Source organism: Helicoverpa zea, chromosome 4 (assembly GCF_022581195.2).
Source record: "Helicoverpa zea isolate HzStark_Cry1AcR chromosome 4, ilHelZeax1.1, whole genome shotgun sequence".
Taxonomy (NCBI): Eukaryota; Metazoa; Arthropoda; class Insecta; order Lepidoptera; family Noctuidae; genus Helicoverpa; species Helicoverpa zea.
The window spans coordinates 9010142-9032378 of record NC_061455.1 but is presented as its reverse complement, the minus strand read 5'-3'; the positions used below and the strand labels follow the sequence as shown (position 1 = coordinate 9032378).

At 36.0% G+C, this 22237-nt stretch overlaps 2 protein-coding genes across 10 annotated transcripts; both read right to left on the bottom strand.

Annotated features, from left to right (window-relative positions):
* Positions 1-551: 551 nt before the first annotated feature.
* On the bottom strand, positions 552-13784 carry LOC124629484 (ubiquitin-like). Of its 2 annotated transcripts, none has more exons than XM_047162857.1 (4): positions 13658-13784; positions 1778-2016; positions 1434-1582; positions 552-1074 (listed from the first exon to the last, which is right to left on the bottom strand). In XM_047162857.1, exons 1-4 carry the CDS (start codon positions 13663-13665, stop codon positions 1006-1008), a joined length of 465 nt encoding a protein of 154 aa, XP_047018813.1. In that variant the 5' UTR covers positions 13666-13784; the 3' UTR covers positions 552-1005. The 2 variants fall into 2 exon arrangements, with proteins under 2 accessions (XP_047018813.1, XP_047018811.1); XM_047162855.1 differs by lacking the exon at positions 13658-13784 and adding an exon at positions 2417-2636.
* LOC124629485 (polyubiquitin) lies at positions 1922-21857 on the bottom strand. 8 transcript variants are annotated; one of them, XR_006984299.1, is made up of 5 exons: positions 16794-17007; positions 14818-15058; positions 14494-14642; positions 13658-13790; positions 1922-2016 (listed from the first exon to the last, which is right to left on the bottom strand). XR_006984299.1 is itself a non-coding variant. In XM_047162864.1 (5 exons), the coding sequence occupies exons 2-5, from the start codon at positions 21547-21549 to the stop codon at positions 13770-13772; spliced, it is 642 nt and encodes a 213-aa protein (XP_047018820.1). In that variant the 5' UTR covers positions 21550-21556; positions 21643-21857; the 3' UTR covers positions 13448-13769. The 8 variants fall into 8 exon arrangements, 7 of the variants coding, with proteins under 7 accessions (XP_047018820.1, XP_047018816.1, XP_047018817.1 ...); XM_047162864.1 differs by lacking the exons at positions 1922-2016; positions 16794-17007 and adding exons at positions 21317-21556; positions 21643-21857 and having other exon boundaries at positions 13448-13790; positions 14818-15056; XM_047162860.1 differs by lacking the exons at positions 1922-2016; positions 16794-17007 and adding exons at positions 19123-19291; positions 19427-19525 and having other exon boundaries at positions 13448-13790; positions 14818-15056.
* Positions 21858-22237: the final 380 nt, after the last annotated feature.

Below are 22237 nucleotides of genomic sequence, written 5' to 3'. Positions count from 1 at the left end.
AAACCTTGTTATTGCCGGCACCTTCGTCTAGCAGCATCCCCGCCAGCACCCATCATCATCTTCCTGCTCTGTTCCCAAGTAATTTGGCGTCGGCGCAACATGTCTTTTTCTTCCATTCCTCTGTCAGACGTCATACCTACTTACACCCACTCCCTTCTGCTTCATGTCCTCTTTCAGACAATCAATCCATCTTCTCCTCGGTCTACCTCTTCCTCACCATCCGTCAATCGCATAAATGTGTGTGTGTCTATGTTTGTTGCTTTTGGCATGCAAAGTGCGTAACTGACTTACTGACTGACCAACAGAGACTCAAGACGGAGGTTTATTATAAGAATTTGACATGCATAACAAATACAGTTCAGAAATACATACAGATGGTTCATTTTGCAGCCACCATTTTTTTTGACAAGTGTACAACAGGTGTTTAAGTTTTTTTAGTAAGGCCATAATAGTTTTGAAGGTTTCCAATGCTATTCCGTAAATAAATACGCTTTTTGGTTGTAAATAATAATTATTTAAACTTACATATATTGTACGGAAATCACACAAAATAAAAAAAATACATCATTTATTTTACCTTGATATTATCATACTTTTAGGATGCTTACACTTAAGCTAGGGTTTAAATAATAATCTTTTATATTACGAGCATCTGAAATGCCAATACATGTTATAGGACCTAAAGACAACCACACAATTTCACCACATGTATGGTGCCATCTGAGAACAACAAGATAAATCACAATAAAGGCGAAAGTTTGTGAGTGCTATGTTTGTTGCTTCTGGTGTGCAAACTGAGTAACGGATTTTAATAAAATTTTGCAATAGATAATATTGCTTCATCTGAATAACACCCATACCGATTTTATGCAGGTTAGAGAAGCAGTTGCATAAGGAAGCCGCTGGTGGAAGACAGTATAAGTTATAAGCTAATGAGAGTAAAAACTAAACTTGTATAAAGATGGTGTCGACATACCATGGTGTCACCATCAAATGCAATATTCCTTATACATTTTTTGTTGAACTTCTTATTAAAAACTTCCAAATTCCACAGTAGCAGGTATGAGTAGGTACCTAGGTAAGAGGAAAGTAATAAAAATAAAACATATCATACAAAACAAATATTACAAACAATGACGCAACAGTTTTGTTACAACTTTTCCTGCTACTCCTATGCTTTTTCTATAGGGAATCTAGAATATTACCCACGTTTACAATTTTAGTACAGACTCAGTACATAACTATGTAATGGTTTTATTGCCAACAACTGGAATTTATATTTTTACTAATTTTAAATTATTTGTTCGTTCATATCACCAACAATTCATCAGTAATTTCGAAATCATTGAAATAATTACCAAACATGTATATTCTTATACTTGCTCACTCAGATGTAACACATTAACTTAATCTAGAATTTACCACCACCATACCTTTTTGGGACGTAGGTCAGTGGAGTAGCCACACTTAGCTTTACGACAATGAGTTGCACCCATGGGAAGACGACCATAACATTTTCGACAAATCATTTTCTTTAATAAGTGCTTCTGGGCTAGTTCACGATGAGGTGGATAATACGAACCTGAAATACGATAAACATTATAAAAAATAGAAAATAGGAATGTGGTCAATCATGTCAAGTACCACAAACAAAAAAAAAATATCTTCTAAACTTGATGATGACTTACCTATGATATCTTTACATTTAAACATAAATAATAGAGATCAGAATATTACAGGCTCTACTAAAATTACTTTTAAGTTACCTACTACTTACATCTTCCTCCTGTCTGCCTGAGCACCAAGTGGAATGTGGATTCCTTCTGAATGTTGTAGTTTGTGAGAGTGCGGCCATCTTCCAACTGTTTACCGGCGAAGATAAGACGTTGCTGGTCTGGCGGGATGCTCTCTTTGTCCTGAATCTTTGCCTTCACATTCTCAATAGTGTCTGAAGCCTCCACTTCGAGGGCGATAGTCTTACCCGTCAGGGTTTTTACGAAGATTTGCATTGTATACCTGAAAACATTACTAATACAAACCAAATTCCTTATAACTGATAACACGTTAAACATAACTACCTACTACAACTAAGTTACCACCTCGTCTAAAACACACTTTATGTGACTAACTTTCAATAGAACAAAGTCAAATAATTAAACACCAGTAAAAGATCGCACTGAATAAGCCCTTATGTATTTGTTGAAAGAGAAAAGATCACTAGACTACACTTCTATAAATATAAAAATTATCATTCGCACCAACCACAGTGAGTCACACAGTCGTTGTTAAAATGACGAGCAGACCAGTGCGTGTCAGGGAAGTATTGCAGGAACTAACGTAACGACAATACAACAAATATGGACCCCCTATCCTAGCTAGCTAGACGGTTAATTATTGCGTAATATGTATTAAGTACCTCCATAGTGCAAAATTGATTGAGTTTATAATCATTGCGTAATATTTTTATAGCGTCGTGTAAGGTCAGCATGGCACTATAAAACACCACTCCGACCCGTTGGTGATTTCGGGAGAAAATTTATTAATTGAATAAATAGTCACCTCCCGCTACCTGTGTATTCCTATCAGTCGCGAAGGGTGGTTCAATGAGGCAGGGAAGCCGAAGCAAAAAAAAAAAAAACTTAACTAGGCCGGGCGTAGTACGTACCTAATACCTATTATTTTAATCTGTATTCCATGAACTAAAAGAAATCTGAGAAAAGTGTGCATGTAATGTTTTTTATTCTCAAAATTTAACCTTGAAAACTAGTTCCTTCGTAAAGTACCTAAGTATTTTAACTAGTTGTAAATCTACAAAAGCAACCTCATGCAAACTGTCTTCCTACTTACCAAAATACCTAATTTCAAGGTAGGTAATGCCTAACTTAGAACCTTATTTTTATGATTACCTACTAATAGTAAAATAAACAAACACCCCTCGAATTGCAAGACCTTTAGTATTATTTACAAATGCCATTTAAAATATGTGTGCGTTACCCAGGGGCCCGATTCTCCTAAGTTAATAATGTCAAAATCGAATAGAAATCGAATCGCAATATGATCGTAACAGCAGTTTTAACCATATCGGGCATTCTGCTACTAATAAAAGACCAATCGTATTCGATTGACATTTGATTGGTGTGCGATTGGTCTGCTATTTTGGTGATTTTGGTCTATACGGTAGTTTGCTCTATAATCATATTGCAATAGTTAATCATTTGCAAACATACATACATTTATCTCAATAATGATTAGATTGGATATATGAACTGAATGTTATCTCAATAATTAGTTATATAGATCAGGTGTACGTCAGTAAAATTTCAGCTCAGTACATTGGATAATTAATGAGATAATACGATTAAAGTCATAAGCAAGTGAATGACCGTGGTAACCCGACCAAGTTTAGGTGGTTACGAAAAAGCGAAAACGCAGAACATTATGGTACCTACCTTCTAAAATATGTAAGATAGTGTTACAAATTTAGTACAGACATGTACAAAAGTAAAAAAAAACTAAGTACATGATTTTTAAAGATTTTTATTGGCAGGTAAAATAATCATTTCAATTGAACTTTTAAAGTATTATTATACTTATACTTAAAAACAATCACACATAAAAATTACAAATGGTAATGTTGTTTTTTTGTAATTTTCTATTATTTTTTACTTAAATTATAGATTTCAGTATACACAGTACACAGTTACAGTTTTTATTTAAATATACACATATTGGAATGTGTAATGATCACGGACAATAAATAATATACAATGTTTTTTTCAGTTGACACTAAACTTACGTATGTCTTATTTAACAGTGTATATTTAATAGTGTACGCGTCTGTACCGAAATTGTAAGGTGTATTATACTAAACATTTAAAAAGATAGTATAATGTTCTGCGTTTTCGCTTTTTCGTAACCACCTAAACTTGGTCGGGTTACCACGGTCATTCACTTCCTAATGATTTTAATCGTATTATCTCATTAATTTGGATAAATCTCATAGACATAGTAATAGTAAACAGGACTGCGCACATATAACCAAAAAACGAGCCGAGTGAAATGAGATGATGACTATGAGATTAAGCTATGTGAGACAAATCCGAATTTGCTAAGATTATTAAACATAGATTGGTATTGAAGTTTCAACTAACGCAGTTTGTGACCTTAAAATACTAATATAGGCTTTTAATAATTAGCGGGAATTTACCGTATAAAAGCAGGAAGATTCGAAGTGAAGACTGATTTTTTGTATTTTTGTTTCACATATAGACTGCTGAGCCATTTATGTCGCCTTTCTTCATTTTTTGGGAAGCTATAACAATAGTACAACAGTTTTGAAATCCTTCACACATATTTTGTCTCATTACTAGAATTCATGGGCACCCTAGTTGTTTGATTTACGAAAATGTTATTATTAGCTAACCTGTAGTAGGTACGATGTATTGCAATCACCATAAGATTCACTTTTACAAGTATGAACGCAACACTTTTTCACCATTTTAATAGTTTAAATTGATTTAATACAAATAAATATTTAAAAAAATTAAACGCTGATTACGCGCCAAGAATGTTCAGGGTTACCTAGAAAATAAAAAAAAAGCAAAGTACAAAGGACCATGCCCATCTGTGCCCCAGTAACGTCCAGAGAAAGTATATTACAAGATAGCCCTATTAAATAAAAACTAGAATTATGATGATAATTTGAAGTCTTAAAAAGCACCGGTTAAAAAATAAAAAAATAAGACATTCTTGTTGATATTGCAGTACATGACATCGTTTCAATCATGCTTTATTTATTACGGTATGTAATTTACTGTATACAATATATTCAAATAACTGACATGTTTATCTAATAACATACAATTAAGTCATGAATTCATGATGATCATGGAGTTTCTAGTGAAAAACTAATAGCAATGCTGTCTATAAACGATAAAATGTATAAAAAACCAGTGGGAATTTATCATGTTTAATGTCCAATATCTTTTGAATCGGTGCTTTATATAATATTAAATCTAGATATCTTACAAATATGGCTGTAAAGCTATCGTATGACATAGAACTGGAATTTGGGCATTGCATGGCGTTGCTGACTTTTGACTCCATACTAATATGGGCATGATCCTTTATGTTGTTTATGTTTTAAGAATAAATACGAATAAATAAATGCGATTGTTATTAATTTGTTGACTTACAATTGTTAAAATAAGATAAAAATATAAGTGATTCAATTGTTTTTTTGGTAAGACAAAACTGTTGATCATAACATTTTTTTATGCTGGCAAGGTGTTAGAGCGAGACAAACGGCCTCCGTTCTAACTATCCCTCTCGGCTCGGATTTGCCTCTGTGTATTATGCAACCAATTTAGTACCTTATTGCGTTGGAATAGAGCTCATTTTTGTAAATATATATTTGAGAGTGCGCAATCTTGTTTAGTATATTACATCTATGATAAATCTATACAATTATAGTTAGCTAGTAAGTAGGTACCATATTTGTATGCCCCATGTGGCAGATCACGGCATGAACAATTGTATATTTTTTAAGATCTTTGTACCATACCCGTGTTTCACAAAAATAAAATAAAATTTTAAAAAATAAAATTAAAATTTTACGCTAAAATTTTACTGACATACACCTGATCTATATAACTAATTATTGAGATAACATTCAGTTCATATATCCAATCCTGTGGCCAAATAACACCGCGCGCATCAAGACCGTGCTCGTGAAGAACTGAATATCCTCATAACTTGTTAAATACTTACAGGATGCTAATGAAACTTCACATACATTTGAAGGCAGTTACAAGCTTAAAAATAACGTTTAAAGTATGTCTTTAGACTTCTTATTGAGAGCGCTGGGACCAATTGAAATGTTTTTCCATTTAATGAAATAACCTTTAAAATATGCATTATTTTGGTTTTATTATTGCCGAACAAATTTAAACTAATTCCTAGGAAGTCATGTACAAAATTTGATAAAAATCCGCTTAACCATTTCAAAGATCTAGCAAAACCAAAAACGTTACCCCAGCAAAATCTCGAATAACTTCGCAACCGAAGAAAGAACAAATACAAAATATGGCACAACATTTACTTTATCTAGACAACTAATTTTATAGGTAATATTTATTTAAATATTCCCATTAGAAAGAAAAAGGTCTGGCTGGCGTAACGTTACGCCAGCAGGAAATGTTTTTGTGAAATAACTAAAAAACTATAAGCGCAACAAATTTAAAAATGTTCGCAACAATTACAGAAGCCGCACAACTAATTATCTATAAGATTCCAATGACCATTTTCGACAACATCTGGCCTGGGTAACGTACACCATGTGCCGAGAATCCTTAACAACGTAGGTACCTACCTACCATCTGATTATACTCTTATTTTCACTACACAATATACTTATAGGTAACTAATTTCCAATTAATACACTCACGTCACTCACTACTACGCAAGAGTTCATTGGCCATAAGCCACTTGTTGACAGCTTACTGGGGGCCGCTTATTGGGCGTTTCAAATGACGTCATGCAGAATAGTTTGTTTGTATCATGGACATTTTCGAAAGTCAAGGCCGAGACGGGTTGTCTAGAAGCAAAATGTTTTAAGTAATTAATAAGCAAGAAATTAAACATTGGTACTTTGGTAGGCGATTTGTTATACATATTTATGGTGCATTAAATTTAATATGTAGGTAGGTATGTTGCAGCCTGATTTCATTTGATTAAATACGTTCGTTAAAGTTCATTTTTATATACTTCTAATTTGAAATTTCGATAGCAGAAAAGCCGACAGGAATCGGCTTATAGGCTAGCCTCGCCACTAATCCCTATTTATATATGTTAACGGAAATGTATGTAATCCGTCATTGTATACAATTCCTAGGAAATCTATGAAATTCCTAAAACCGCCCGGAAATGTGTAAAATAAATTACATTAGACCAGTGGCGGATTTACCAATAGGCCAAGTAGGCCAGTGCCTAGGGCGGCAGATTTAGAGGGGCGGCAAATTTAGCAATTTTTTTACAGGTTTTTTTTTTTATAATTGAGTATATGAGTACACAATCCATACCTATATAAATAAACGATTAATAAACGCAAAATTAATAAACTGTCATATATACTTAGGTACTTATGTGATCATGAATTGTCCGTTTTTATGCAAAATGGAACCACTCGACAAAGGACATTGGGCAGATTGGTATACCCCACCAATAGCGATGTCATACATATCATTGGATAGGCCTTTTTATGTAGAACAACATTTACTATGACAGCTTTGCTAAAATGTTTGTCCGTTCTGAGATATAGATCAAAAACTGTGCAAAAGTTAAACTAAAGTTAACTTAATAATCTATTGATATCTCAAGTGTTTAGAGGAAAAACTAAGTTCCACTAAGTGTAAGTCTCCTGAGTCCTACCTGCTGTGCCCGTTGGGGTCCATAATTGTTACTATTATTTAGCTTTTCAACCTTATACTGTACCAACTGGATATTGGGCATAATGATAAACTCCACCAATAACAAAGTCATACATATCGATGGATAGGTCTTTTTAACTGGAACAACATTTACTATGACAGCTTTGTTCTATTGTTTGTCCGTTCTGAGATATGGCTAAAAAACAATGCTAATCAACACTGTAATCTGATTTTCTTTGAAAAATAACACCAATGTCTTTCTTTTTTTATTTTATAATCATTATGTAAGTCGTGGTCGCCTAGTGTGTAAAGGACCAACCTCTCAAGTATGAGGGCGCGGGTTCGATCCCAGGTCAGGCAAGTACCAATGCAACTTTTCTAAGTTTGTATGTACTTTCTAAGTATATCTTAGATACCATTGACTCCCAGCGGGGCCCAGTAGGGCCAAGGCCTGCCGGGGCTGCGGGTTGTTCGAAAGAGATACCGCGGTCCTGGTACATAAAAGGCCTATGACGGAACACGACGGTTTTTAGTCAGTAAGAGTCTGACACTTCCTCACCGCTGCTAGCCCACAGCGGGGTTGACGTCGTTAAAAAAAAAAGATACCATTGACTGTGTTTCGGATGGCACGTCAAACTGTAGGTCCCGGCTATCATAGAACATCCTTGGTAGTCGTTACGGGTAGTCAGAAGCCAGTAAGTCTGACACCAGTCTAACCAAGGGGTATCGGGTTGCCCGGGTAACTGGGTTGAGGAGGTCAGATAGGCAGTCGCTTCTTGTAAAGCACTGGTACTCAGCTGAATCCGGTTAGACTGGAAGCCGACCCCAACATGATTGGGAAAAGGATGATTATGTAAGTCGTGGTGGCCTTGTACATAGATTTTCCTATAAACACTTAATCTGCATTAATTTTAAGTTTGTATTTTATCTATATCTCAGAACGGACAAACAATAGAATAAAGCTGTCATAGTAAATGTTGTTCCAGTTAAAAAGACCTATCCATCGATATGTATGACTTTGTTATTGGTGGGGTTTATCATTATGCCCAATATCCAGTTGGTACAGTATAAGGTTGTAATGCTAAATAATAGTAACAATTATGGACCCCAACGGGCACAGACGGTAGGACTCAGGAGACTTACACTTAGTGGAACGTAGTTTTTCCTCTAAAAACTTGAGATATCAATAGATTATTAAGTTAACTTTAGTTTAACTTTTGCTCAATTTTTGATCTATATCTCAGAACGGACAAACATTTCAGCAAAGCTGTCATAGTAAATGTTGTTCTACATAAAAAGGCCTATCCAATGATATGTATGACATCGCTATTGGTGGGGTATACCAGGTCCCATATATTTGTGCCCATTGTCCTTTCATTTTTTACTTTTTTTGAAGAATACTAATGTAAAAGTGGTCTAAATTCTTATACAAAAACGAACCACATGATTTCCCCCTTGGAAAGAAGGTATATTAAAATTTTGTATAAGAATTAAGACCACTTTTACATTAGTATTCTTCAAAAAAAGTAAAAAATGAAATTTGTCGAGTGGTTCCATTTTGCATAAAAACGGACAATTTTAAAATATTGTAATAGCGTCTCAATAAAAGTAAAATAAAAAATCCGCTCGCTGCGCTCGCGGTTTTTTCATCATACCAGGGGCCCGATTCTCCTAATTTTACTTAAGCGACCTTCGATTGACGTTCGACTCGATTCGACTGAGATCCAATCCCGACTCGATTACGATTGAAGCGTATGTGGCATTCCGCTATTTTTTCTTTGAAATAAGCCTTTTTATCCTTTTCTGTCATTCAATAATGAATCATTTTGTCTGCAAATGATTTACGATTGCAAAATGATTGTACAGCAAACTACCGTATAGACCAAAATCATCAAAATAGCAGACCAATCGCACACCAATCAAATGTCAATCGAATACGATTGGTCTTTTATTAGTAGCAGAATGCCCGATATGGTTAAAACTGCTATTACGATCATATTGCGATTCGATTTCTATTCGATTTTGACTTTATTAACTTAGGAGAATCGGGGCCCAGGTTTGTTCTGCGCCCTTTGAGTCCTCAAACTAACAAAAAGTTAAAGCACCGAAGTAGCAAAAACATCTGACGATTTCTAAGCTGTTTATGAGGTGGAGGACTTTTGTGTCCCAAAACTCGAAAAATTTCGCGCTCGTTGCGCTCTCAGCTTTTTCACTTTACACTGGGTTTTTTTTTTTCAAGCTTGTTTGAGTATTTTTGTGTTCCAAGACTCAAAAAATTTCGCGCTCGCTGCGCTCGCGCCTTTCACTTGACAGTGACTGTTTTCTGATTTCTTTAGGTGTTATTGCGTCCCAAACATCAAAAATTTCGCGCTCGCTACGCTCGCGGCTTCTTCTCTTTGCAGTGCTTTTTTTCCGCTCTTGTTTGGGTAGGTATTTTTGTGTCCCAAAACTAAAAACTTTTTCACTTTACGGCGGTTTTTTTTTACTCGTTTTGGTACACAATTATTGGGTTTTGGACAGTGGCGTAGCGTGGGTATCTGCCGCCCGGGGCAGTTGTCGATTTTGCCGCCCCTTCCCGTGTATTTTTTTTAACAAGTTTTACTGGCCGTTTGTCATTTTTAACCGACTTCAAAAAAAGAGATTTTTTTTTGTATCGACGTTAAAAATCATCAAATGACCCCTCCCGCTGTGGGTTAGCAGCGGTGAGAGAGTGTCAGACTCTTACTGACTAAAAACCGTCGTGTTCCGTCGAAGGCCTTTTATGTTCCAGAGCCGCGGTAACTCTTTCGAACAACCCGCAGCCCCGGCAGGCCTTGGCCCTGCTGGGCCCCGCTGGGGTTGCTGACATCTCTTTGAGGAGCGCGTGGAACAACGCGCGCCGTCGACACGGGTCTGTCGTCTAAGTAGACAGAGGGACGATGAGCCACCCGAACTCACCGCCCACAGACCCACGCCTACGGTGGCCGGGAGTCATCTCGCGACACCCGGCGCCCATGGTGTCCAGCGCAGCGGCCAGTCCCTGGTCCAGCGCGGCGGCCGGGATGAGAAGTGCGAACTCTCTGGCGTTCCGCCTCCTCCTTCTCGAGCATGACCGCTTCGCAGAAGGAGGCGACGGCATCCCATTCCCTCTCGCCCCGGACCATGGCCTGAACCAGGGCCGGACGCGAGAGGTCGCCGCCGCCCAAAGCCTCGACGAGGACCCGGCGGTAAGGGGGAGGTTCTCAAGTAGACTTTTCTTTTATATCTTTGTTACTTGATTTCTTGAAGGTTTTAAATTTCTTTTAGGTACGCAGGCTAGCGAAGTAGGTACCTATAAGTATATATGAAATTGAAATAATTTAAAAAGCGGGGCTACTTTAAACTGTTTAACAAATTAATTTAATTTACGGGACTATAGTTCGGCCATTCAGAGAATGCGTTCCTGACACGTCGCGATTGAACTGACGACGTAACTTTGCAATGGCGTTGCAGTTACGATAAAAATATTTTTGCTGGTTGTTTACCGTTTTAACAATTGAGGAGCATTAAAACAACATTATTATATCAATAATCAATGAATGTTATTACGTCGTCAGTTCAATCGCGACGTGTCAGGAACGCATTCTCTGAATGGCCGAACTATAACACTTAAACTAGTTTCCATGGAACTATACCTAAGCGTGAAATTTGACTTGTATTTAGGTAGGTATTGCTTATAGCATTCAAGTTTATCAAAACCAGTGGTTCTTAACCTTTTAGTCATGAGGGACCACTTTAACTAAAGTTTGTCTTGCCGGGGACCACCTCATCGGTTTACCTAAATTAGCACTCTGCTAAACGTATGTCGGCAGTTGTGTAGGTAAGCAAATGTAAATAAAGATAAACTTGCGTATGTATTTTCCAAATGCGCGAGCGAAGCAAGCGCGAAATTTTTATCGGACTTAATCCAAATATTACGTAAAATTTAGCCCAAACGTACTTAAGTTTTTGTTTGTTGACAGATGCAAAAATAAGGGCATATCGTTTTTGAATACGCGAGCGAAGCGAGCGCGAAATTTTTATCGGACTTAAAAAAAAATTACGTAAAATTTAGCCCAAACGTACTTAACGTTTTGTTTGTTGACAAATGCAAAATTAAGCGCATACAGTTTCTGAATACGCGAGTGAAACGAGCGCGAAATTTTAGTTATTTTTTATTTAAGACTCAAAACCATTACTAATTACGTAAAATGTAGTGTCACGTGTGTGTTAAGTACCAAATTTTAACAATGATTAATTTTAAGTTTAAAAAATTTCAACTTTCTTGTTTAATGTTTTGTTATTGTTAGACAGTTTTATGTAGCGGCGCAGATACTAGTCGCGAACAATATATATTTTTTTTTAATTGGGTAAATTTTGCCGCCCCCTAAAAGCTGCCGCCCGGGGAATTTGCCCCCTCTGCCCCCCCCACGCTACGCCACTGGTTTTGGAACAGAAAAGTTTTTACATTTGTCGTTTTTTTCCGATGACCCGATGCTACGCCGCCACTGAATCATAGCACCCGAACTAATGAACCGATTTCAATTTAGTATTTTTTTGTACTACAGGTGTTTTACGAGCGAGTGTTCTTAGACATGTTTGATGAAAATCGATTGAGCCGTTTAAAAGTTACAGAGGTTTTACTTTTCAAAGTCGCTGTCATATAAACTTGTTAATATTAAACTCCTCGGTACATAGAGGCTTGCAAAATTATAACTGACAGAAATATCATTAAGTTCACAATCATTAGAGGCGGCAAAAATTGAATGGCCTACTAGCGGCAAGTTTGTAAATCCGCCACTGCATTAGACACATTTCCTAGGAAATCTATAACATTTCCTAAATAGTAATCGGGAATGTGTATTTAAGATATCAAGGGATAAGCGGGGGATAGCGGAGCGAGGGTATTGCATTATCCGATCGGGCGCAATGTTACCTGATTGAAGCGAAGCATGCAAGAAGGCATGCATGGCTTCTGTCACGGCTCCGGCGCTGCGGGGCTCCGGCGGTTCCACGCGAGCTTATCGTCGCAGATGGTTTTCACGCTCACCACTGCAGCTTCGGCTTGCGCCTCAGCCGCGGCGGCGAGCGCTGAAACTACCTGCGCCTCAGCTCGCAGGTCGCCTCACCCCTCCGCGCCTACGCGGTTTTGAATTGCATTTATCGAAGAAGGCTATAGGCTACTTTTTATCCGGGTTCGTGCAGAGGTTTCCACGGGATGCGGGTGAAACCCCTGGCAGAAGCTAGTGCTAAATAAAATGAATCCAAATGAAATTCTGCCATCTTCATAGTACGCCAATTCTGCCATATAGAAGGAACCCGACAGAAACCATTGTTCTTAATACATTTCCTAATACGATACTGGAATTTTATTTTACATTTCCTAGGCATGGATATGTAATATACCTATATGTATAAAATAATTATTGAAAGAATATTTTAATACATTTCCTACATAGCTTCGGAATTGTATACATTTCCTAGGAGGTGTATGAAATAGGTATACTGTGGATATTTTTTATTTTGTGTTAATGTTTTTTGACGTATTTGCAAAATAAATACCATTTATCAATGTAATAGGTATGTGCCAAATACCCGTAAACCGGCTCGAAAGATTTTTCTATACAAAAACGACCCGCGCTTCCAGTGCTTTCGGTAGTGCGGCATGGCTGGAGGCTATTTATTTTAGGCATCTTCAGGGAACTTCTGGTAGCATGAGTACTAGGCTGAACTGAGCGATGCCTACATAGGTACAAAAAAGTGCTACGGCAGTCCGGATCCACCGGCGTCTTAGGTAAGTGAAATGACACCCCGAAACCTTGTTTTTGTGGCAGCCTCGTCGAGCAGCATCCCCGCCAGCACTCATATTCATATATAATATGTCCTATAACAACCACCTGGCAATCTGGGAACAACAAGATTGGATGAAATCACAAAAATGTGTGTGTGTGTGTGTATGTTTGTTGCTTTTGGCATGCAAAGTGCGTAACTGACTTTGTTTTTTTTTTCATAGACAGACTCAAGATGGTGCGGTGGTTTATTATAAAAAATGACATGCATAATAAATACAATATAGTTCAGACACAAAAATAATTTTAGAGGTTCCTAATGTTATTCCGTTAATAAATACGCTTTTTTGTTGTAAATGATTATTATTTATATTTAGTTGCATATATTGTACGGAACCATAGGAACCATACAAAAAAAAAGACAAAAAAAATCTATTATAATACCTTGACATTATCGCTATTAGTATACTTTTAGGCTGCTTGCACTTAAGCTTGGGAATATAAAATTTTATATTATGAGCATCTGCAATCTCAATATATGATAAACCACACAATTTCACCACATGTACGGTGCCATCTGGAAACAACGAGATTGATCAAATCACAATAAATTAAAAGCAAAAGATTGTGAGTGTGCCTATGTTTGTTGCTTCTGGTGTGCAAACTGAGTTTTGATTACATTTTGCAATAGATTATTGCTTGATCTGCATAAACAGGTGAGCGAAGCAGTTCCATAAGGAAGCCGCTGGTGGAAGTCAGTGCAAATTATAAGGCTACAAGAGTAAAAACTAAACTTGTTCAAGAAAAGACGTATGATTAACATAGCATAAAAGAACTTGATAGTTTTTTATTGAGCAAATGCAATATTGCCTTACAATTTCAGTTGAATTTCTTATTAAAAAACTACTGTTATCAACTTCCAAATTCCATAGTAGCAAGTATGAGTAATGAGGAAGCAATAAAATATAAAACATCACAAGCAAAAAAGAATTACAAACAATAATGCAACACATTTTTGTTACAGCTTTTAATGCAACTTCCTATAGGGGATCTAGAATAGATACAATTTTAGTACAGACTAAGTATGTTATGGTTGATTGTCAACAACTGTAACTTGTATTTTTACAAATTTTTAATCATCCATGTTTGTATCACTAACCATAATGGCACGTCTTGTCTGCCACAATTAATCAGGAATTTCACAATCTTTGAAATAATTATCAAACATGTACATGGCTTATTCTAGAATAGGCTTTATGTACAATTTACCAAAACCATACCTTTTTGGGACGTAGGTCAGTGGAGAAGCCACACTTAGCTTTACGACAATGGGTAGCACCCATGGGAAGACGACCATAACATTTTCGACAAATCATTTTCATCAATAAATGTTTCTGGGCTAGTATACGTTCGGGTCCATAAATCCAACCTGAAATATGATAAATTGAAATGGGAAATAGGAATGTTCTCAAATCATTTCAAGCACCATAAAAAAATATTTTTATTCTAAGCTTGATGATGATTTACCTATGATATTTAAACATAAACAAAAGGGATCAGAATATTACAGGCTCTACTGAAATTACTTTTAAGTTACTCCTTACCTCTTCCTCCTGTCTGCCTGAGCACCAAGTGGAATGTGGATTCCTTCTGAATGTTGTAGTTTGTGAGAGTGCGGCCATCTTCCAACTGTTTACCGGCGAAGATAAGACGTTGCTGGTCTGGCGGGATATTCTCTTTGTCCTGAATATTTGCCTTCACATTCTCAATAGTGTCTGAAGCCTCCACCTCGAGGGTGATGGTATTACCCGTCAGGGTTTTTACGAAGATTTGCATTGTAGAGCTGAAAAAAGTACTAATATAAACCTAGATCCCTATTACTGATAATACTATTACAATTAAGTTACCACCTCGTCTTAAATACACTTTATTTAATTAACTTTCAATAGAAGAAAGTCAAATTAAACACCACTAAAAGATCGAACCGAGTAAGCGCTTATTTAATTGGTTTGATTAGGCTACTTCGATTTACCATAAATATTAAGAGGGCTATCACAAATTTTCGAGTTTTATACGAGTTTTGATGCGTCATTATGCTTTGGATATAGTCACAAAAAAAAAAAACAAAAATAAGATTAAGAAAGTTTGATCATTTATCTTGGGGCTGTTTTCAATAAATATTTTAATTTGTCCACGTACATCAGTAAAATCTTTGTCTCTGCAAAGGATGTTTCATAAAATGTTGCTTTTGGGGATCTTTTGATGCTTCAGTACTCCGAGGATATAGCAATTTAACCATTTATAAAAATGTTCAAGATACAACTATATCTTGTACTTGTGCTTGCTTACACCAATTTATTACAATTCATACAGTAATACACCAAAAATAATTCTATAAAACTGAGGGTTACTGACAATTTTCCGTACAAAACTATATTTTTTATCTATGAAAGTATAATCCAAATTCAAATAAAAAATATTTAATAATTAAGGTGGTATTGTTATAAAGCTTGAAAAAAAAAATGGCCTATTTAAAAGTAAAACAATATTTTAAAATAATTTTTGTTTGCAATGCAAAGAATCAATATAAATCTTGTGACGCGCGGTGTTCAACTTTAGTCAGCGCCAAGCGCTTACCGAGGAGGGACGTATCGCTCGCTGTTGCGCCGCGTAAACTCGCCGGAGTTCGAAAAATATAGCGCAACCTACGCATCTAACACGTTTTGATACTAGTGAGTTTTTAATTTATTTATTAGTTATAATGATCTGATTCAAATGTAATATACATAAGTATTAGCCCATGATATTCTAATGCGAAAATGTTATAGATTGGGTTCTCTTTTTTTGATGTTGGTTATATAGAAATATGTACGTAAATGTCATCGTCGTTAGTTTCGCTGTTGCATAATAATATTATTGGATATCTTTGATTCTTGCAGGATAATGAAAACATATTTAATTCAGATTATCAGACTCAATCGGATACAAGTACAAATAATATGAGAAGTATTTTTTGTCACTGGCGACAGACATATTTGTTTTAATAAACTATTTACATTCCTAGTTTTTATTGTTGCAGGAAAATGAAGATACAATACATGGAAGACGAATTATAGATTTTAGTTTTTTTATAAATCAATTACTTATACCTAATTGATAAACATGGTGAAAAGTTTGGTTGTCGATTAAATAATTTAAAAATTGTAAACGATTATTTGTTTATTGTAACTCAATCGAGCTATTCTAGGTTATAAAATTCATCAGTACAAATAATATTTCATAAACTATAAAACCAATAAACTATTTCGGAAAAAAAGTGGCAAAGTCTCAAGTTTGTTTGTGCCGCGTAGCGGTCCGCAGGTGTGCGTTGCGTATTTCACTAGACGCACACGCGCGCAAGTGCTGCCGGCTATCGTCTAATTTACCTAAACCTGAGCGATTCGATTTTGTAATAGCGCTCTTAAATACGAATAAACCCACAGTGAGTCAGACAGTCGGTGGCTGTCAAAAGTCAAAATAAGAGGCAGATAAAGTGTCAGGGAAGTTCAGGAACTAACTACAATACGAAACGATTACCTCTATGGAGCTCCCAAACCTAGCAAGACGATCAATATTGTGATTATTGCGTAATACTTGACGAACAGTGCAAAATTAACTGGAGCTGATAATCATTGCACAATATTTTTATAGTGTCGTGTAGTGTCAGCATGGTGCAATATCTTTTAATCCGCAAGGAAATGTCAGGGGCCCGATTCTCCTAAGTTAATAATGTCAAAATCGAATAGAAATCGAATCGCAATAGCAGTTTTAACCATATCGGGCATTCTGCTACTAATAAAAGACCAATCGTATCCGATTGGTGTGCGATTTGGTCTGCTATTTTGGTATATACGGTAGTTTGCTGTGCAATCATTTTGCAATCGTAAATCATTTGCAGACAAAATGATTCATTATTGAATGACAGAATCGACTCGATTCGACTGAGATCCGATCCCGACTCGATTACGATTGAAGCGTATGTGGCATTCCGCAATTTTTTCTTTGAAATAAACGTTTTTATCCTTTTCTGTCATTCAATAATGAATCATTTTGTCTGCAAATGATTTACGATTGCAATATGATTGTAGAGCAAACTACCGTATAGACCAAAATCACCAAAATAGCAGGGGCCCGATTCTCCTAAGTTAATAATGTCAAAATCGAATTGAAATCGAATCGCAATATGATCGCAATAGCAGTTTTAACCATATCGGGGCGGGGGGGGGGGGTTCGCCCCGGGTACCACATCTGGGGGGGTGTCATCTCAAAACTTTTTTTGGGGGTGCTCAATAGGTAGTCCGCCCCGGGTGCCACCCGATGCTACGCCGCCACTGGCCTCCCGCAGTCTTGTCCCTACTATCTAATATCTTTACCTACGTCTTTAAAACTATGCTACGCAACGGATTTTGATGCTAGTTTTTTTCATAGAGAGATTCAAGAGGAAGGATAAGTTGCTTCTTAGAAGGTGAATTAAAAATTACGCAGCATTACCTACGTATTGTGCTTTATTAACCATTTAGAGATTTAATAAAAAAAATAGGGAGAAATACATGTGAGAAATAGTGTATTACTTCCGTAGTTATTTTTATAACATATATGTTCAATACTTCAATCGTGACATAGGTAAGTACTTATAAAGAACACTTTTTATTATGGTTGGTTTACCTTTTGGCTCATGGCTCGGCGAATAGGGTATGTACCCTTATTATTGTCTTCCTTTAGGATTAAGAACAAAACAGTACATTTACTGATTATGCATTTATTGCACATCAAATAATTATTATAATAATACCTACAAAAAAACTACTGATTTGTAGGAGGATGGGGGCCGTTCAAATATTACGTAAGCAGATTTATTACAATTATTTACCCCCCCCCCATCCCCTTTGTCAGCAAAAGTAAGAAAAGCTTTTACCCCCTCCCCCCATGCTTACGTAAACATTTTTCAATTAAAAATGTATTTTTTTAATATTATAATTATAATGATATAGTATCCGAACAAAACAATACACTGACAGAAGACATTTAGACAAGTCAACAGCGCGCGGTAATTCCCCGAATCGATTCTAAAGCGAGTGCCTAAACGTATGCGTGTATATTTGCGGGAATCCCCGAAAATGCGTTTCGTTTTCAAGCATAGACAATGTGAGGGTTGCCATTCGTGTAAAAAAGTAAATAACTATCGATGACGTAATCATCATCTGGACTCACCCCTACCACCCATGTCCCAATGTCATCCAAAATAAGCAAAACAAGGTCCCCCCACCCCCTATAGTGCTTACGTAATACTTGAACGACCTCATGCCCAAAAACCGAAATGCGAATACCGAAATAATATAAACCGTGACTTTTTAGTCGTCTTACAAAGGTGGTCCACTCAATCTATCCGACAAAAAATACCACTAGACACGATTATTAATTTTATAGCCCTACTTAATTAAGATAATAGGTGCAAAGAAAAATACTGAAAACAAAATGTTTACGTAGGTATCAAACGGTAGAAAGTAGTACATACCTTCCCAACGCGCCGCACTCCATTGATACAAGATTCGGGCAGCGCTCACAACAGGTGTTCTTATAATCTACGTCACGCATCATAATAATGAATTAATTTTTATTTTTAAATTATTCAAATCTCATATATTTTTTTTTATATGAACTTTTACTAGTCATTGGATACATGAAGTGGGCTGCCGTTGTAAGACGACTAAAAAGTCACGGTGTATGTACGGTACACGGGATTTTTAATCCATACCTAAATTTTGGGTAATTACTTACGCCCATTGCGAGTTATTGCTACCAGGTTATAAAGATGTACTAATATAATAGGTACATACCTATAGCTATATTATGTTAATGTGTATACTTACGTACTTAATAAAATGTCAATGCTGATTTTAACAATGTTGAATTAAGGCACTTGTAGACACTGACTGCAGTTTACATGTAGTGATCTCGCCAGTCTTCGTGTACGTTACCCAGGCCAGATGTTGTCGAAAATGGTCATTTGAATCTTATAGATAATTAGTTTTGCGGCTTCTGTAATTGTTGCGCACATTTATCAATTTGTTGCGCTTAGTTTTTTAATTATTTCACAAAAACATTTCCTGCTGGCGTAACGTTACGCCAGCCAGACCTTTTTCTTTCTAATTTTAATATTTAAATAAATATTACCTATAAAATTAGTTGTCTAGATTAGATAAAGTAAATGTTGTACCATATTTTGCTTCGGTTGTGAAGTTATTCGAGATTTTGCTGGGGTAACGTTTTTGGTTTTGCTAGATCTTTGAAATGGTTAAGCGGATTCTTATCATATTTTGTACATGACTTCCTAGGACTTAGTTTAAATTTGTTCTGCAATAATAAATGAAAAAACATTTCAAATGCTCCCAGCACTCACAATAAGAAGTCTAAAGACTTACTTTAACCGTTATTTTAAAGCTTGTAATTACCTTCAAATGTTTTTGAAGTTTCACTAGTATCCTGTAAGTATTTAACAAGTTATGATGATATTCAGTTCTTCACGAGCACGGTCTTGATGCGCGCGGTGTTATTTGGCCACTGGGTTGGATATATGAACTGAATGTTATGTCAATAATTAGTTTTTTAGATCAGTTGTATATCAGTAAATTTCAGCTCAGTACATTGGATAATTAATGAGATAATACGATTAAAGTCATTAGGAAGTGAATGACCATGGTAACCCGACCAAGTTTAGGTGGTTGCGAAAAGGCGAAAACGCAGAACAGACGATTCAAAACTAGATAGATCATATTCTTATAATACATAAGAATATTCTTATAATACATAAGAATATGACACGTATAATAAATATAATACAGTACAGAAACAATAATAACGTTAGAGGATTCTAATGCTATTCCGTAAATAAATACGCTTTTTTGTTGTAAATGATTATTATTTATACTTAGGTGCATATATTGTCCGTACAATTTTTTTTGTATGTTTCAACAAACACTATTATACCTTGACATTATCGCTATTATCATACTTTTAGGATGGTTATACTTAAGCTTGGGAAAGAATATAAAATTTTATATTATGAGCACATGAAATCTCAATAGGTATGCTATAGGACCTAAAGACTACCACACAATTTCACCACAAGTACGGTGCCATCTGGGAACAATGAGATTGACCAAATCACAATAAAACAAAGGCGAAAGTATGTGAGTGAGTCTATGTTTGTTGCTTCTGGCGTGTAAACTTACTAACAGATTTTGATTAAATTTTGCTATTGTTTCATATGAATAACACCTATTTATGCGGCGAGTGAATTAGTTCCTTAAGGAAGCCGGTGTCTGTATAAGACGAAGATGTTTGATCAACATACCACAGAATAGATGAGTTTATATGCTTTGATAGGTTTTTAAAGCACTCTTTTAAGCAAATGCAATATTGCTTTTAAATTTTTTGTTGATTTCTTTTTAAAAAACTGCTGTTATCAACCTCCAAATTCCATAGTATGGTTTTATTGCAGACAGCTGTAACTGTTGTATTTTTACTCTTTTAAAATGATTCATGTTTGTATCATCAACCATAATGGCACATTTTGTCTAACACAATTAATCAAGAATTACGCAATCATTGAAATAATTATCAAACATGTATTTTCTTATACTTGCTCACACAGATGTAACATATTAACTTAATCTAGAATTTACCAAAACCATGCCTTTTTGGGACGTAGGTCAGTGGAGTAGCCACACTTAGCTTTACGACAATGAGTTGCACCCATGGGGAGACGACCATAACACTATCGACAAATCATTTTCTTTAATAAGTGCTTCTGGGCTAGTTTACGATCAGGTCCATAAATCCAACCTGAAATATGATAAACAGTATCAGCCTTAGGTACTACAAAAACTTAAACATCTGTTAAACACTCATTTCAAAAAAGCGTGGCTGCAAAACCTCGTTTAAAAGTTTTTGAGGTACAATGGTATAAATGTAAAATAGGAATGTTGTCAAATCATGTTTAAACATAAACTATAGAAGTCAGAATATTACAGGCTCTACTGAAACTACTTTTAAGTTACCTACTCCTTACCTCCTCTCAGCCTAAGCACTAAGTGGAGTGTGGATTCCTTCTGGATGTTGTAGTCTGAGAGTGTGCGGCCATCTTCCAACTGTTTACCGGCGAAGATAAGACGTTGCTGGTCTGGCGGGATGCCCTCTTTGTCCTGAATCTTGGCCTTCACATTCTCAATAGTGTCCGAAGCCTCCACCTCGAGGGTGATGGTCTTACCCGTCAGGGTTTTTACGAAGATTTGCATTGTAGAGCTGTAATAATATAAACCTAGATATCCTTTTTACTTGATAACATTTCATTTATCTACCTACAGAACTATTAGGTACCACTAATTTACCTGCTCGTCTAGACGACACTTGATTCAATTTATTTTCATTCAATAGAACAAAGTCAAATTAAACACCACTATATAAAAGATTCTGACGTTTATATATTTGTTGAGCTACTACTTTAAATACCTAATAAATACAAATCCTAAACCACCTAAACCACTGTGTGAGTCAGATAGTCAGATACAGGCTGTATAAAGCCGTATATGTGCTGCTATAAAGCTTGTGGCACATACAGACAGTCGCTGTCATAATGACAAGTGATGAAGTTAGTGCCAGTGCCAGGGAAGTGCCTTTATAGCAGGAACTAAAAGTCACCTCCCGCCATAGACATAATATTAGTAAACAGGACTGCGCATATAAACCCAAAAAACGAGCCGAGTGAAACAGTTAGTACGGAGGCTGTCTGTCCCTTTCTAATAGGGTGACTATGAGATTAAGCTATGTGAGACAAATCCGAATTTGCTAAGATTATTAAACACAGATTAGTATTGAAGTTTTAACTTACGCAGTTTGTGACCTTAAGATACTAATAAAGGCTTTTAATAATTAGCGGAAATTAGCAGTATAAAAGCAGTATAAAAGCAGGAAGATTCGAAGTGA